The sequence below is a fragment of the Zootoca vivipara genome, chromosome 9 (assembly GCF_963506605.1).
Source record: "Zootoca vivipara chromosome 9, rZooViv1.1, whole genome shotgun sequence".
NCBI classification, from domain to species: domain Eukaryota; kingdom Metazoa; phylum Chordata; class Lepidosauria; order Squamata; family Lacertidae; genus Zootoca; species Zootoca vivipara.
Window position 1 is genome coordinate 6653346 of NC_083284.1, and position 18456 is coordinate 6671801.

Sequence of the window (18456 nt, forward strand, 5' to 3'; positions counted from 1 at the left end):
TACAGACGGGAAAAAATGAGAAACTTGGAGAAAATGAAACCAGCACCCTCGCCCATTCCCAGATCAGGAGGATGGAGGAGAAATTTGGTGCAGTTCACGTTTAAAGGTGAACGTAACAATTCAAAAGAAAATGCAAACCAAAACACAGCCATCCTTTGAAATCCGCACAAATTTCACAATACAGTTCTCTAGCTAAGTAACATGTACAACTTATTGGGTCGACAAATCCCTTTTTCTTTTTCTTTTTAGAAAAGCCTTCAAAAATTAAAGACATTTCTATTCTTATTTCTGACTCACAGCTCTTGAACGACGAGCAATGCCCCATACGGCTGAAAGAAATGGCTCTCCTTTGTCTCCGCATTCTGACCCAAAGCCAGCACCCCTCCCTCCGAAACAGCATCATATTTCCAATGGGAAAGCAGATCAAAGGCTAAAAACGGTAATGCAAAGGAGACACTTTCCAAAACATCCCGTCCGGTCTTGTTATCGAAGTGGGCTGGCGCTGTGCCAGCTCCGCTTGCCAGCCACCCTCTTAAGCCATATGATAATTCTCTCGGAAAAAGACCCCGAGAGCAGAAATACCAAAGAGCTTGGGGAACCTGGCTAAAGCACACTGTCCCAGAGCAGTGGAGCAGAACCTCAGGCCCGTGTCCAAATGCAGCTCTCCAGGCCTACTTATCAACCCCCCGGAGCCTGCCTAGGCCACCCTCTGCCCTTCTCTGGGTGCTTTTGCCTGCCTGGAATATGTCCCCAAACTGCAATAATGCCTCTTGCTTGCCTGGATGGAAGGATAGAGGGATATGTGCCTGTCACCTGTCTGTGTATATGTATTATTTTTAAACTTGGTTTATTAATTTTATATATGGCCCTTCACCTAAGGATTACAGGGTGGTTTACAGTGTAATGTTTGTATATGTGTGCGCATATATACGGTTACAGGTAGGTAGCCGTGTTGGTCTGAGTCAAAGCAAAATAAAAAAATTCCTTCAGTAGCACCTTAAAGACCAACTAAGTTTTTATTTTGGTATGAGCTTTCGTGTGCATGCACACTTCTTCAGATACACTTGAAACAGAAGAGTCAGGCCCTTATGTATATACAGAGGGTGGTGGGGGTGGGTGGGAATGGGTGATGGGCTGATGGGAGTGGTAAACCTGTAGATGGCTGTTAACGACTGCTGATGACTGCAATTGGTCCTGTGGGGAAAAAGCAAGGGCTGAGGCGCTAAAGAAAGCTAGATCATGCATAATGAGATAAGAATCCTATGTCTTTGTTCATCCCAGGTGGCTCCATGGTTTTAAGCTTGGTAATGAGTTCCAATTCAGCAACTTCTCTTTCCAGTCTGTTCCTGAAATTTTTCTGCAGCTGTTTTATTACAGAAAAATCTCTGCTGCGTCTTGAAGGAACAGAGACCTCTCTCTCTGTGTATAAAATAATAATAATAATAATAATAATAATAATAATAATAATAATAATAATAATTTATTATTTATACCCCGCCCATCTGGCTGGGCTTCCCCAGCCACTCTGGGCAGCTTCCAACAGAAAAATGAAATAAAATAATCTATTAAACATTAAAAGCCTCCCTAAACAGGGCTGCCTTCAGATGTATGTATATATATACATGTATATGTGTATATGTGTGTGTGTGTGTGTGTGTGTGTGTGTGTGTGTATATATACTGTGTGTGTATATATATATATATATATATATATATATATATATATATATATATATATCTGTGTTGTTTTTTTCTGGGGGGACGCAAGGATACGCATATCCCTAAACATTTTGTGAATCTAAGTTTGGCATTGTTGAGGGGAAGTATTTCAAAGCTCTCTCTCTCTCCTGTCATACCTCGGATCTTGAATGCCTTGGCTCCCAAACAAACCAGCTCCTGAACAATCAAAACCCAGAAGTGAGTGTTCCAGTTTTCAAACGATTTTCGGAAGCTGAACATCTGGTGCGGTTTCCGCAGCTTCCGATTGGCTGTTCGGTTTCCGAACGTTTTGGAAGTTGAACGGACTTCATTCGACTACCAAGGTACGACTGACTGTATATATATCTGTAACAACATGCACGCACAATGTAAGGCTATTATCCCGCAGCGCCCCCCTCCCCATTGGAGGGTTTGTAGGGTATCCTCCCCAACCTGGACTTGCATGAAATCAGGGCAGGGGAGCAAAAACAACAGCAGAGGAAAACGGCGAGTTTAAAGGTAAGAGTCACATCCATTGTTCCAGCCACTTTTGCCTATGGCCCCATCAACCACAGGCAAATGGTACCCGGAACTTGCCCAGAAAACTTTAGATGAATGTATTGAATGAAAGCCTATCTATCAGTCAGTACTGTGCGTCAAAAGTGCATTCATATCCCAACCCTCATCTAAGGACCTCAGAACAGGGTGCACGGGTTGTCTCCCTTTTCCCATCACAAGAACCTTATGAGGTAGGTTAGGCCAGACAAACACGACCTAAAGCTACCTGAAGGAGACATTTGACTCAAAGTTTCCCCACGCTCAAGTCCAAAGCTCTGTCCACAAAAGCACGCTGGCTTACCTGGCACACATCTAACACACTGTGAGCGATATGAATTGGTGTGGGGAGAGGGCATAGCGGTGAGGTGGCCCTAATGTGGCAGCTTTGGATTTTTCTCACCGGGATTTCTGCACCGTGCACCAAGGGGCATGCGATGTTTTGCCATTTTACAGATGGGGAAAACCGAGGTCCAGTGAAGAGAAACAACGTCTCCGCCCGCTTGCAGTGGAGAAAAGGAAGATGGGGTCATTAACCATCTTGGCTTCCCAAGTCCCATTCCCAGCACCCTTTGTCCCCTCGGGTTTCCTCATCCTATTAGAATGCTCTGCAAGACACATTATTTCAAGAGTGCGCTTGTCCCTGTTGCAAAGCTGAGAATTCTTGAAGGGCACGGAAGACAGAAGAAATACCCTTTTCTATTTTGCTGCGTGCCAGCGGGATATTGTGTGCGCAGGCATGTGTGTGTTACTGTTGGAGGCTACAGCTTTCTGGCTTTCGACCAAAAGTATTAGTGAAAGTCCGCATCAACAGAGAGAGCTATCCATAAGGATTAGCATTAAAGAACCGTTTCCTCCAGTCAAATCATGCCTGCCTTTTGCTGTGCCAATAAATTACTGGGCATTATGAAATGTGACTTTCTCTGTTTCGCGGTGGCAGCCTTTTGATTGGTAGAACTACGATCTGGGAAACAGGGGGCAAAGGACAGGAACCTTCCGGGGGGGGGGGGGTTGCCAGCTGCCGGGGGTGGCTGGAGAGTGTTGCATTATCCCCAAATTTAAATCGGCACTCAGCTGCAAAGCTCAAAGCACGTTCATGAGGCGGTCATCACCTCTTGCGACCTGACCTACCTCGCAGGGCTGTGGTGAAAGCTAAGGGCGTTTATCAGGAAAGATGGAATAAAATTGTAACAAGTGGGAAGTGCAGCAAATTGTTATCGTGCATCTCCCTCTTTCCCAAGTTTTGGCTGAGCATGTGGATGAGGGGGACGATATTGGTGTCCGTGGGCCGTCCTCAATCTTCCCTACCCGTGAAAGCACCATAGAATCATAGAATCATTGGAAGGGCCGGCCCTACCATTAGACAGAATGAGATGCTTGCCTCAGGTGGGAGATGCTGGGGCGACAGGCAGGAATTGCAGAGCCAGAGCTTTGCATGCACTGCATGGCCTCTAAGCAAGCATCTTGCCATCAGGTGTGGTGGAAAATGCTGTCCTGTCACCGGGATTGAAATAAGATGCACTGGAAAAGCAGGAAGCTGCCTTAGTACAAGTCAGAGCCTTGCTCCTTCTAGCTCAGCATTGTCTGCACTGACTGGCAGAGGCTCTCCAGGGTTTTAGAGCAGGGTCACTGGCTGTAACCTGGAGATGCCAGGAACTGAAACTGGGATCTACTACATGCAAAGCAGATCCTCTGCCACTCAGCTTGGCTGCTAGTCCGATCAGCTGGACTGCATGGAATGGGGAAGGAACAAGCATCATTTTCAGCTCAGCCCATAACATGTCTTTCTGTGTGTGTGTGTGTGTGTGTGTGTGTGTGTGTGTGTGTGTGTATTTATTAATTTTTTTCTATTTTACATTTTAGAATATTCATTTAAACAACCTAAAAATATCAGTGACTTCCCTTCTTCTCTCAGTTTGCAGGCCATAAATCCCTGCACGTTTTACATAAACTAAACCATTCAGTATTCCATTTTTACATCCCTCAAAACTTATTTACACTGTTGAATTTATCTTAAAGCTGCCATCGTTTTCAAACGTACACAACTTTCACCCATATACTCAATAAACATTTCCCAATCTTCTTTAAACGTATGTTCTTCTTGTTCTCTTATTCTATAAGTTAGGTCCAAAAGCTGCACATATTCCATCAGTTTAAGTTGCCATGCTTCTTTAGCTGGGACCTCGCTCGTTTTCCATTTTTGGACTAACAAAACACGGGCCACAGTAGTGGCATATATAAACAGCCTTTTTTGACACCTGGGAATTTCCATCTGAATTATCCCCAGGCCCGTAACTTGTCTTGGGCTCGTCCTGGTTTGTATGATGCTCTTTTAATCATTTAGATTTGTTGCATACTGCGTGTGGTGGTCTTTGCAGGAAGGCTGCATAAAAATATTAGGCGCACACAAAAAATGTTAGGTGCACACACACCATAATCAAGAATGCAAGAGCAGAAGATGATCCCGGCTGGTGGAGCAGGCCAAAGGGGCCCCGACCTATCCAACATCCTAGGATCACAGTTGCGGGATATTTAAAGCGCAGCTAAATTCATGTATTGCTAGGTAGACACATGACGGGAACTGAAACTCACAGAGTTTCTGTGAGAAACACTCCTGTTGTGCCCCGACGGGGGGGGGGGGGGAGGGTGTAGGTTCAGTGCTGGATTTATGTATAAACTAAACAAGCTATGGATTAGGGCCCCGCTCTCTTGGGGCCCCCAAAAAAATTAAAGGAAAAAACACCTGGATGTACATTTCCAAACTATAAGATAAAAAACAAATAAAATAAAACCTACATACAGCAACAGTGTTTTGTGTTGTGTAGGCTCCTGTGGTGTAAGTCATGGGCCCCGTCTGCTAGCCTGCTCCCTAAAATATCACTGGTTTGCTCCTTTCTATATATAGGGTGCCTACGTTCTGCATGTGCAAATGGCTTTAGATACCTATGAGGTCCATAAATTACCATATAGCATATATTCAACACAAAAAACAGTGACAATCTGTGGTTGACAAAGGGCAGCGCTGGACATATAAAGGGCCCCATTACCTTCAGTAGCTTAGGGCCTCATCAAACCTAAATCCGGCCTTGTTAGGTCCAACCTGCTTGGGAACACATACTTCCTCTTTTGCCAGCCACATGAGAACATCTGCATCTTTGAGCTCCAAGCTCAGACACCATTTCTAACTAGACTTAAGTATGTAGTTGCAACCAAATTACTGTACCATTTGAAGCCTGCACAAAGCTGCTGTATCTGTTTCTCTTCAGCAAGGATTCTGAGTAAATGTTACCCCCCCCCCCTTACAAGACTGTTTATGTGGTTGTTATGTTAAGTTGGAGAAAAAAGGGGGAAATGCCAGGGAAATCCAGTCTGCCTTAGGGCATCCTCAATGACTTAAACCAAAAGGCTAAAGGTCTCTAATCTGGTACCCTCCAGATGTTTTTGACTGCAGTGAGGCTGTGCTGGCTCAGACCAGAGGGCACCGGCTTGGGGAAGGCTGGCCTAAAACGCTTTCCATGCTTAGGAAAAGGCGTGTATAAATAAGCCTGCCTTATTATATGTGCCTTGAGCAACTTCCTTACGATCCAAAGCTTTCCAACAAACCTTCACTATTTCTTGGCTCGCCGGAGTATAATCAGGGATTAATATACCATGCAATGGTCCCCAAATTTAATTTAATTACTCCCTTCCAGAGTGGATGGCACGGTGTTAAAACATTTTAAAGGGGGACATTCCGTTTCCAAAGCGCAGGGCAACAAATGGCTTTGATGACAAGCTATATTTCTTTGGGCACAATACCTCCATCAAATAAAAGTCCCCTTTCAGCCGGCAGGCTGTAAATTCAGGCTGCTTAGCCCTTCCGAGTCCATCTATTTCTGTAACAATGCTGGGCTTTAAGAGAGAGAATATATATCCACGCCGGGGAACAGCTTCACAATTAAAACTCTACAAGCACCATCACTTGAGTGGCTCAGAACCTTTCCTGTTTATCATCCCGACCCCCTTTTTTCCGTTCCTGAAGGTGGTGGGAATAAATTAGCGTGTTGGATAATTCTATTTGTTCCAGCAGAGTCAATTAAAAACACACACAAAGGGAATACTGGACAGGTAAGCAATGGCGAAATCAGAAGCTGGATTGCACCAGCTGCACCTCCCCACTTAAAAGAACATTAACCCACCTTGTGTTAGGTCAGCGCATCAGGGATAGCTCAGTTGGTAGAGTTTGAGATTCTTAATCCCAGGGTTGTGGGTTCGAGCCTTACATTGGGCAAAAAGATTCCTGTATTGCAGGGGGCTGGACTAAATGACCCTCATGGTCCCTTCCAGCTCTACGATTCTATTAGTTTATGTGATATTATGGATAATTACAATAAAAACAGCACAGCACCAGCCCTTTCATTAAAAGCAGTCAGTTCCAAAAAGTCTATAGCAATAAGGAGGTCTTCACCTGCTGGCAGAACGACAAATAAATTCTGTTTATTTTCAAAAGTGCTATGATACTTTTGTTGTTTTAAGTGCAGCCAGTCTTTGCTCCCTGACCCATGAGGTGATGTCATCAGAGCACAAGAAGACAGCTGCTGGATCAGGCCAATAGCCCATCTAGTCCAGCATCCTGTTCTCACAGTGGCCAACCAGATGCCCATTATGGGAAGCCTGCAAGCAGGACCTGACTGCAACAGATGCTCTCCCGCCCCCTGTCGTTTCCAGCCACTGTTTGCTCAGGAGCATGCATGCTACTTTCGACTTCAACATCAACTTCGTTGGACTGTTCATGTTGTGCGGATGCCTGGTTATCGTCTTTCAGAGCAACTACTCTACTCCGAACTGGCATTCACTCTCAACCCTTCTTGGGGATGCCGGAAATTGTCCCTGGGGCTTCTGCATGCAAGGCAGATGTTCTGTCACTGAGTCATAGCCCTTAACCCCTTCTCTAAGCCATCCACAAGTAAGATTAGAAAAGATAAGACGCATTAATCCTCCCCCTTGACAGAGAGAGAGCGGCCGCGGAGACCACATAACACCGGTCCTGAAAGACCTACATTGGCTCCCAGTACGTTTCCGAGCACAATTCAAAGTGTTGGTGTTGACCTTTAAAGCCCTAAACGGCCTCGGTCCGGTATACCTGAAGGAGCGTCTCCACCCCCATCGTTCTGCCCGGACACTGAGGTCCAGCTCCGAGGGCCTTCTGGCGGTTCCCTCACTACGAGAAGCCAAGTTACAGGGAACCAGGCAGAGGGCCTTCTCGGTAGTGGCACCCACCCTGTGGAATGCCCTCCCACTAGAGGTCAAAGAGAACAACAACTACCAGACCTTTAGAAGGCATCTCAAGGCAGCCCTGTTTAGGGAAGCTTTTAATGTTTGATGGATTTCTGTATTTTAATGTTTGATGGATTTCTGTATTTTAGAATTTCTGTTTTGTTGGAAGCCGCCCAGAGTGGCTGGGGGAACCCGGCCAGATGGGCGGGGTATAAATAATAAATTATTATTATTATTATATAACAAGAGAGAGAGAGAGATATTGCCTTCCCATGTTTTTGCTGACATGTTCACTGAATGCTGTTATTGTTGTTATTATTACAGTGGTACCTCTGGTTGCGAACAGGATCCGTTCCGGAGGTCCGGCTGCATCCCGAGGAATTCGCAGCTGGAGGACTGCTTCTGCGCATGTGCGCGGCGTGGCTTAGCACGTCTGCGCATGCGTGAGCGGCGAAACCCAGAAAAATACTTCCGGGTTTGCCACTTTCGCAACCCTAAGTTTACATTACCCTCAGGTAAGCCGAGGGTCCACTATATTTAAATTTGTATACAGCCCTAACCCGGAGGTCCCAGGTTGGCTACAGCATAAAATCACAACATAAAAACACAAAATACATGATAAAAACAAAAACAAAAACAACCCAGTAAACCCTGCCTCCCCAAGGGCATTGAATTTCAATCAGCCAAAGACCTGGTGATAGAGGAACGTTTTCACCTGGCCCCTAAAGGTGTAGAATGAAGGCACCAGGCAAACTTCCCTGGGGAGAGCATTCCACAAATGGAGCCACTGCAGAAAAGGCCCTGTTCTCATGTTGCCACCCTCCGGACCTCCCATGGTGGAGGCACACGAAGAATACATGGAGCGAGGACCAAGTCTGCTGGCCTTAACTTAAACCTCCACACATGCACCCTGAGATCAGAGCAACCATGTCAATGGCAGATGTTTTATAGGACCAGGAAGAGCCTTATTGGGCTGCTTGCATCACTTGATCCTTGCTGAGCTGGCATTTCCTGGCCATCCAGCTATCAGGCTGATGCAGAGACAGAAAAGCCCGAGAGAACCGGGGGCACAAGCGACTGGACCACTTCCAATTCTCTCGCTGTTTGGTTTTCCAGCCAACTGTGGCCTCTTCATTTCCACCAACTCGGATCCTTTAATCCTTATTCCAGATAGGTAAAAGCTGAGTCATGTCCGCTCTGCCAGACTGTATAAAAATAGCCTGGTCACTTTTTATCTCTTATTCTATCTGATAAAAATGTCCCTGTTAAATATATCCCAGGGAACATGAAATGGAGCAATAAAGATTCCGGACAACCTTGCTTCCCCAGTTTCTTTCTCTCTTTTTCAATTAAAAGCTTACAAGTTACCAGATGTTGGCCTGCTGCACTTGCTCCTGCTCCATGCCCATATAGGACACTCTGCCCCTCTTGAGAGAAGGGAACAGGCTACCTTATGGCTTCACCAGATATTTACAAGGGTTTCTAGGAATTTAAGTATGCCCATCTGCATAATTAGGGAGCATCCCATTGACACTGACATCTGCTTAAGATGCGCCTGCCATATAAATATTGTCATCTGTCTCCTCCACCCTCCCCCTGACTCCTCAAATGGAAAAAAGCTCCCCTGCATGTAGAAAAACTACAACAGGCAGCGGGTGATGCAATATTGTGAGCCATCCTGTGTCATTTTATCTTGTGAACTGCCCCGAGACCTGCGGGTATAGGGCAGTATAAGAACAGCAGCAGCAGCAGCAGCAACAACAACAACCCTTTTGCATTCTGAAATCACGCAGTCCAGAATTCTAGCAACTCAGTTTGCCACCTTTTCTTTGTAATGTATAGGTAAACTATACATTATACATAGGGACAAAGGTGAAGTTCTGCACTTAGGCAGGAAGAACCAGATGCACAAATATAGGATGGGGGACACCTGGCTTACTAGCAGTACATGTGAAAAGGATCTAGGGGTATTGGTGGACCACAAACTTAACAAGGGAGAGAATTTTTCAGATCTTCTACCGTAATTACTAAATCATCAGCAAAGGCTTTCAATTTAAATTCATTCTTCCCAGTTTTTATCCCTATAATCTCTTTTTCTGCTCTTGTATTTCTTGCAAGTACTTCCAGGACCAAGATGAAGCTGACTTCCTTTTTTGCTTCTGCTTTGCCAAATCAATTTATTTATACCTAATTTCTTCTTTGAAGCTTTATTTGGCATTTACCTCTAATTGGAAAATCAACTGCTTACGGTGACAGCATGTGGCTTTGGCTGCAGGGTGCGATGGAGCTATGAGGGGACTCAAGCCTCTTCCCCTTCCTCCTCGCAAAAATGGTAACGGGGAGGTCAGGGTTTCAGCGAGTTCTCGAACTGAACAGTGGGGGCGCCTAGCCCTAGTGCGAGTTCTCCCCACTAAACAGTGGGTTTTTTTTTAAAAAAGGGGGGCACCTAGCCCTAGCGCTCGCCCCCGGAGCCCTAACAGCCAGAACCGTGTCGTCCTTTACTCGGACGACACGGAGTGCGCCACCATTCCCTCTGCAGCAGACCGGAACAGGACTGTTCTTAAACCAAGGTACCACTGTAGCTTATAAGCAGGCAGGCTAAAAATATGCCCCTTTTAGAGGCTAGCAGACTTCTTGGAAGGGTGATTGCAATAAGACTGGAATTAGACAAAGAATGAGTCCACCAGCACAGGCAACCTGCTCATTATGGGACTAAAATCAGGGTAAATCTAAATGATAATTTTTGCATATGTCATTTCACAGGGATGCTGAGTGCCCCTTACGGCAGAAGTGTTTAACCCCCAAGGCAGGGAGGAAAAAGGAGACCACCAACTAATCAGCCATTTCTCCCTTGTTGAACAAACAGCTTTTCCAAATTGCCTCATTAGCCATGCAAACTTGTCTTGATTAATTGCACAGGTACTTCTTGATGACTGCATCATTACTCTGGGGAGCAGAGAATCTGTGGGGTTGGGAGGGAGGCGGCTCCTGTTACAGATACCCATCAAGGCAAAAGCAACCTTCACAGGTGGCATTCCAAACTTTCCGCAGAAGACACCAGAAAAAGATTCTGCAAGCTCTCCAAATAGCTCAGCCTAGTTGTTGACGAGGATCATGTTATGTAGGAGATTTTGCAACCCAGCTCCTTTCCTGGGGATAACACATGCCAAGATACATCAGGTGGGGGGGGGGGAGTGGCTCACTGTGGCTCCTCCGCACGCTGGGATTCATCGAATCATAAAATTGTAGAGTTGGAAGGGACCACAATGGCCATCTAGGCTGGGTTGGCGCCCAGGAACAACTTGCTGAAGGACAGACCTTGAGCAGGAAGCGACAGAGCACCACAGCTACGCAGCACATAATCAAACTATGAAACTCACCTCCCCAGGAGGCAGTGATGACCCCCAAGCCAGTTGGCTTTTAAAAGAGGATTGGACAAATTCATGGAAGAGAACCCTGGGAAGCTGCTGCCAGTCAGTGCAGCTAGCACTGGGCAGGATAAACGAACGGCCTTCCTCGGTATAAAGCAGATTCCTATGTCTAAAGCGCAGCCATGGATGGATTTGCGAACCATGGTTAGATTGGGGGCAGTTATCCACTCCTACAAACAAACGGGGAGAGGCCATAGCTCTGTGGCATCTTCTTTCCACGCAGAAGGTCGCAGGTTTGATCCTGGGCTTCACCATGTAGGGCTAGGAAAGACTCCCAAGAAGGAGCCCCTGGTGAGCCTAGACCAGGGATGGGGAATCAGTGGTCTTCCCGATCTTGTTGGACTACAGCTGCCATCATGCTTGGTCATGCTGGCTGGGGATGATGGGATCTGGAGTTGAGCAACATGGGAAGAGCCATAGGTTCCTCATGCGGGGCGGACTTTGGACTTTCAGATTTCATTAGCGCCCTGTAAAAGCCCCAAACTCGCCTTCTGTTCTGCTCCATTCACTATGCTATAGTTGTGATGTCCTGCAGTGCCCCCTAGGCTTGGTGCCCAGCATGGCAGAACCGGTTGCGCCGTCCTAAATCAGTCTCTGCCAAACCTGACATAAGGAGCAGTGGATTGACTTGCTAGACAGTCGTCTCCTCTCTGGGTTAATCCAATCACCCCCTTTTTATAATTTTAAAAACCATTGCATATTTTTCTATCATCTGTGGACACGATGAATAATTGCTTCCTCTTTTCTTATCCACGAATCATGAGGGTTAGAATTTAGCATACAAAAAAGTAAAAAAAAGGAAGAGAGAGTTTCTTCCAGTCTGCTTCTACAGTTCTTACAGGATTCCTTGCAACAGAGAGAGCTACTGAGCTACAGCCCTTCCCCAGCTAGCTTGCTCTTTTCCTCCATTTGCACAGAAAAAAATGCATAAAAGAACAGCATTTCCTAAGAAACAATAGGATATATACAGAATAGATATGGATTGTGGCTATTGTCATGTGTACCCCGGTTCCTAAACCAGCAGTGGCAGCATACTGGATACAAAGGAAACAGGAGTGTGCACACAGCTTTAGTTTGCAAGATCCTTTTGAAAATGATATGAAAAGGTGTTATGTATGTTTGAAAGCAAAGAGATAAATACCGGTAAAAGCATTCTAGGGTAGACTGCTTCTAAGCATGGAAGCTCCCTATTAGCATCATAGCAATCAGTCTCACCTCCTCCTTGCAGTGGGATGGAATAAGGTAATGATCCTGCCAGCAGTGGCGTAGCTTCATGCTCCGCCACCGGGAGCAGAGAGCAGGTGGGGAGGGGCTGGCGGGCATTCTGGGGGTGGGGCACGGCGCCCGTAGGGGCATGGTACACATTCTGTGGGTGGGACGCCCAGTGCGGGCGGGCGGGGATAGCCACCATGGCGCCCTCGGGATCGCGTGCTGCCCGGGGCGGAGCGCCCCCTTGCTACGCCCCTGCCTGCCAGACTCCTAAATTTATTTTTGGATCTGCAATCATTGACTTTCTGATGGTGGAGAGGAGAGGAGCATTTTTAGCATGTCATACTGTGCGATTGCAGAAAATGTTGGGATAGGCATGTCTATTTTTTGAAGGGGAGATTTGTTTGTGTTTGAGTCAGACTCCACCTTTGCCTCACACTCACTTCGTGGCCTTGGGAAAGTCCCTTGTCTCTCTCTCTCTCTGGTCCAGCCCTCTATCTAGGCTGCCTTCAGACTGCCATAATTCTATGAGCAAAATGATTCTCAAAAACATACCAGGAAATTTTGGTAGATTGGATTGAAATGCTCTGTTGCCCTGGCTCAAGAAATCCACTTTGAAAGCAAAACAAAAGCAGACTTTTCTTTTTTGCAGCGAGGAAAGAGACAAGGAAAAGTGTGAGCTGAACAAATGATTAATAGAAAGCTGTATAACCACCACTACGAAAGCAAAGTGGGATGAATACAGAATGGACACTCGTCATATAACCTCCCCACTAACATATCAGAACCAATATGCAATAAAGACTAGAGAGAATCTCATCTCTGCATGAAGGATGATGGCTCAGTAAGCAGGTTGCTTGGAGGAGTTCTGAGTCCAACCCCAGGCAAATGCCACTGGGAAACATATTAGTAAAAGCTAATGTTTCACTGTTGTTTTCCACTGTTGACTTGGAGCATAGAGATTCCATTTAGCTACCAATGGGCTCCCTTGGGTAGGGCAGGGATGCAATAGGTAGGCTTTGCATGGCAGGGTCTGTGGCACCCCATCACACTTTGGGGAGGCATCTTTCTGATGGTGGAAACCAACTGTTTTAGCTTTGTAGCATGGGTAAGACTAACAAATCAACAGCCTGCCTGTATCAGGTGACTTTGGAAAGACTGCCCAGAGTCAGAATGAAGAGGGAAAGTCTCATTGGCATATTTCACAGGGGAGGCAGTGATATCGGTCGAGGGTACCAGAAATCTGGTTGCAATCTGAGCGAAGCCTCCCTTTGCAAAGAGGATACCTGGGCACCTCTCTTGGATTTTCATGCAGCTGAGCGCCTGGTGTCCCAGCATCCTTTGCATGGCTGCAAAGGATCTTGGGAGACGCACCTTCTGATGTGCAGTGCAGCCGCATGGGACAGCAAATTGCTGGGGCCTCCACTCCCCATTCCACCACAGTCCTTGGAGTAGTCAACATCAAGCGGATTAAGCTCCCGTGCAAATTTGATGGGTGCTTCTTGCTTCCAAATGAGCATGAATCACTGGATGCTGACCGGTGCTTCGAAAAAGAGCACCGCCTCCTATCTATAGCATGACCTTGCCATGCAGATTAGAGGAAGGGCGGTAGCTCGGTGAGAGAGCATCTGCTTTGCATGCAGAAGGTCCCTGGTTGAATCCCCAGCATCTCCTGGTAGGAAGCCTTGGAGAGCCACTGCCAGCCAGCTAGGTGTACCAATGGCCTAACATGGGGTAAGGCAGCTGCTTCCTTTTGGGACTGACTGTGACTCAGTGGTAGAGCCAGGTTCAATCCCTGGCATCTCCAGGTAGGACTGGGAAAGGCTGCCTGCCTGAAACCCCAGAGAACCTCTTCTATGTAATATAGACATTGCTGAGCTCAATGGACACAGGCATGGCCAAACTTGGCCCTCCAGCTGTTTTGGGACTACAATTTCCATCATCCCTGACCACTGGTGCTGTTAGCCAGGGATGATGGGAGTTGTAGTCCCAAAGCAGCTGGAGGGCCAAGTTTGGCCATGCCTGCAATGGGTCTGATTCTCCTATGAAGCTCATATGATGAGATTGGCAGCGAGTGTTTGGATGCTACTCGAGTCTTTTCTGAGCCTTATGATAAGCATGGTTTAAAATTTGCATTTTCAGTCAATTAGTTGACAAGTACCAGTACTCCGTATGGCTACTTTTCTGCTTGTATGGCTCATTGCAACATGAGAAAATTTTATATAACTTTGCATGATTATTTACATCCATGTGGGACATTGTTATTATGGGATATCAATATACTTTTTTTATATATAAGCAGTTGGGTCTTAGTGATGATTGTGTTTTCTCACTTGCAGGTGGACAGAAACATTTCGGATAAGGAAATTAAATAAAGAATTGTCCTCTTCTCATCTAGCATCTGACCAACTATATTCTGTGGGGTCACAACAACAACAGCCCTGCAAGGGAGGCCACTGCTGGCTTAATTGGACAGGTGGAGTGACAAGGCCAAAACTTAATGATAATAATAAGCTATCCAGAGTACCTAAGGGGTTCCAAGGGATTATCATTGGCTGATAATTATCCCCGCTGCCAGCCTATTTTATTTCTAAGGGAACCTAGGAAAGTAGACTTAACAAGGTTGTAAAGTTCACCCTTGAGGAGCAACTGGAATTCACAATTTATTAATCACATTGCTTGATCACCTGTCCTCTAAAGGAGCTTAGGCCAATATACAATAAAACATTTTTTTTTAAAGTATCGTAAATAAGATGTAACAGTAAGCAACATACTTTAAAATATCTATCTATAAAGTCAGGACCATTAAAACACACCACATATAAAAATATAAAAGTGAAGACAGATGCAATGTAAGAAGAGAAGACAGATGTCATGTAAAAGATAACTCACATCGCACAAGAGAAGTGCCTCACTTACCGAAAGACAGTACGAAAAAGAAAGGCAGCCAGCAGAGGATGAAAACCCCAACAACGATTGCAAGAGTTTTGGCCGCTTTCTTCTCCCTGGAGAACTTCAAGAGGCGCACTGAGAGAGAGCTCCTGAAGGTGTGCCCTTTTCCCTTGGTGCTGGCAGCCAGGGAGTCCTCGAGGACACTGCGGCAGTGGATCCTGAGCACCACTTCCATGGACTTTCCACGCTCTTTCTTGACCCCGGCCTCCAGGCTCTTGGTGGTCCTCCTTGCCACCACATAGATGTTGAAGTACATCACCAGGATGACCATGAGCGGCAAATAGAAGGAGAAGAGTGAAGAGAAGATGGCGTAGCCCGGCTCCATTGTGATGCTGCAGGTTTCGTCGTTTTCGGGCGGCTCCTCCTTCCAGCCCAAGAGGGGCCCAATGGAGATGACCATGGAAGAGAGCCAGACCACCACTAGGATGATGACCGCCTTCTTCTCAGTCATAATGGTGGGGTACTTGAGCGAGTATTTGACCCCGATGTACCGATCCACAGAGATGATGCACAGGCTCATGATGGAGGCGGTACAGCAGAGGACATCTACCGCCGCCCAGATGTCACAGAAGATGCGGCCAAAGATCCACAGGTCCAGAACTTCCAAGGTGGCCGAGAAGGGCAGGACAGTGGTGCTGAGCAGCAGGTCAGCAATGGCCAAGTTGATGATGAAGTAGTTGGTCACAGTCTGCAACTGACGGTTGCAGGCCACCGAGAGGATGACCAGGATATTGCCCACGATGGCCGAGAGGATGAAGAGGGCGAGGAAGACCCCCACGCCCACCGACTGCAAGGTCAACCTCAGTGCCAAGGAGGTGCTGTTGTCGGGGTCAACATCCCCCCCTGCCCAGGACCCGTTGACCCCCTCAGCTTCTTCTCCCGTATGGTTCCCATTCAAGCTGGCATTAATCCGGTCAGGGAAAGTCATTCTTTTTCAAAAGGGACCAGTCTCCATGGGAGATGGGTTGAGCGTGATGGAGATGCCAAGAAGATGAGCAACAGGCATGGCTCACTCTCTCCCTGGTACCATCACCAGAATCACCTACAAGGATTTTGAACTCCACACTCCCAAGAGGAAAAAAAAGTCTCTCTTTTTGCACAGGAGGAGTTTCCTCCCACTTATATCTCTCCTCCTCTGCAATCCGTTTTTTTTTTACACCATCGTTTCCTGAAAAGGTGGACCTCTCTCCACGTCACTGCACGCCACCAGGGATGCTGTTGTGTCCCTACTCTTCTCACTTCATGCACACACACAAATGAGCAGCAAAATCCTCTTGCAAAGGTGCTGGATTTCAAGGAACCCACTTTCTCCCTCTTCCCCCGACAATGTTGCGCGGGCTACCACTTTCACCTCCCTCCCTCCCTTTCCCCCCTCTCACCTCTGTGTCCATCAGGGCCCCTGAGCTGTCCCCTTCGTCCTCAAGCCACCTCCTCCACTCAATAATAATATAAAAAAGTATTTGAGGTGCAAGCACCTCTCCCAACGCACGCGCGCGTTTGCAAAAGTCCCTTGTAAAAGGCTGAGCAGCAACAACCCCCGTACGGTTGGGGGGGGGGAGATAAAAAAATAAAACAGAAAATTGGGACCGGGGGTGAGAAGGCAGCAAATCACTCCTTTAAATAACTCCTTTTGGCCCCCTCGCTTGTTCCCCCCATCGAGCGTCCTTCATCCAGGAAGATGCGTTGGCTGCGGAGGCTTTGGAAGCAGGACCGAGCTGGGCGCAAGCGTCGGCGTCGTCAGTGTCCAGAGCCGGCGTCTTGACAGTTTCCCGGACATCCTTCCAGCTTGTCGGTCCCAGAGGATGCGACGCAGGAGAGCGGAGGGAGAGAAAAGGGGAACGGTGGGGAAGACGCCGCCGGTGCCTCTGCAGCTAAATCCGAGCCCCCTCTCCAATCGGACGGGAGAGAAGTGACGGTTGGGGAGCCAGAGGAGCAAAAGTAGCTGCGTCCAGGCGCGCAAACTTTGCGCTGGGGAGCTTTGCGCGCTCGGCGTCTCCCGGGTCGTGTCGTCAATCTTTCTTTCTTTCTCTCTTCATCTCTCTCTCTCTCTCTCTCTCATCTCTCCTCTCTCTCCTCTCTCTCTCTCTCTCTCTCTCTCTCTACTCTCTCTCTCTCTCTCTCTCTCTCTCTCTCTCTCTCTCTCTCTCTCTCTCTCTCTCTCTCTCTCTCTCTCTCTCTCTCTCTCTCTCCAGCGAGATCTACGGTGCAGCAGCGAAATCCAGCAAGGCGCCCTCCTCAACTCCTCCTAGAGGGCTTGTGGCATCCTTCTGCCGGCGTAGGGTGGCCGGAGGGGCTGGCTCTGCAAGTTTGGCAGCGAGGGTGGGTGGCCAACCGCGCGCAGGAGAGGCGGGAGGGAGGCACAGGCGAGACTCTCTTATTTTTTTTTAAAAAGAGGGACGGAGCGCGAGGTGGGCGGTGGGATAAAGCACTGGGTCGTCGGGGGGGGGGGGGAAGGCCCTTAAATATATATACAGTATACCGAAAATAGCTTCATTGAAGGATTTCCATTTCCTGGGCGAGGCGACCGAGAGACGCTAGAGAGCAGCAAAGGGCTGGTCGACGGCGCTGCCGCTAATGCTAATGCGCTTCTGGTCCATTGCAAAGCCCTCGGTGTTTATTAGAGAAGCCGTAATTCTGGGATGATACACCTCGGCGCCGGGGCTCCCTGCAACCTATTTGATTTGCTTTACATGGGAGGAAGCCGGAGGATTAAAGCCTTGCAGCTCCTGTGCTTTTTAATTTTTATTTTAAAAAGGCGTAAGTGCATGTCCAAAGGCAGATCTTATTGTACGTGGGTTCTGCTTGATGCCAAACCAAACCCACCGTTGCAGGCTGTTCCCAGGGCATCCAGGTGGTCGTGCGAACATATGCTGGAGAGTCACGGACGGCTGGTTTGCTCGTTTACCTGGAGTTTCTGATCCTCTCCTTCAACTGACTTCAGCCTACGATTCAGATTTCAATGTGACGAAGGATTGCAATGTGATGGTGACCACACAGAGGTCTGTGCCCCCCCCCCCCCCAATAGCCCAAACATTTTCTTTTACCCTGTGCAATGTCTCATTGTGATCAATGGATCTTATTTCCATGTAAACATATTTATTTTATTTTATTTATCTTGCCCTTCCTCCACTTGAAGGATCCCTAGAGTTGGATGGGGTGTTTGGAGTCCCAAGTTATCTAGTCCCAAAACCAATCTGGGTTGGGGAGGCCAGAAGGACCATTTGGCTCAAGCTCAAAGGGTGCCTCAGAGCTAGACACTTTTCAAATTTTTGGCACTTGCTTTTATTTATTTTATTTATATCCCACCTTTCCTCCAATGAGCTGAAAGTGGTACGTGTACATGGTTCTCTTCCTCC

At 47.3% G+C, this 18456-nt stretch overlaps 1 protein-coding gene across 1 annotated transcript in view; it reads right to left on the reverse strand.

Moving 5' to 3' along the window:
* The window catches only part of ADRA1D (adrenoceptor alpha 1D), a 49683-nt gene extending 32556 nt beyond the window's left edge, over positions 1-17127 (reverse strand). The window contains exon 1 of the mRNA XM_035103101.2: positions 15068-17127. Coding sequence (XP_034958992.1) covers positions 15068-16028 — 961 coding nt within the window. The 5' untranslated portion in view covers positions 16029-17127. The remainder of the gene's footprint in view (positions 1-15067) is intronic.
* Positions 17128-18456: the final 1329 nt, after the last annotated feature.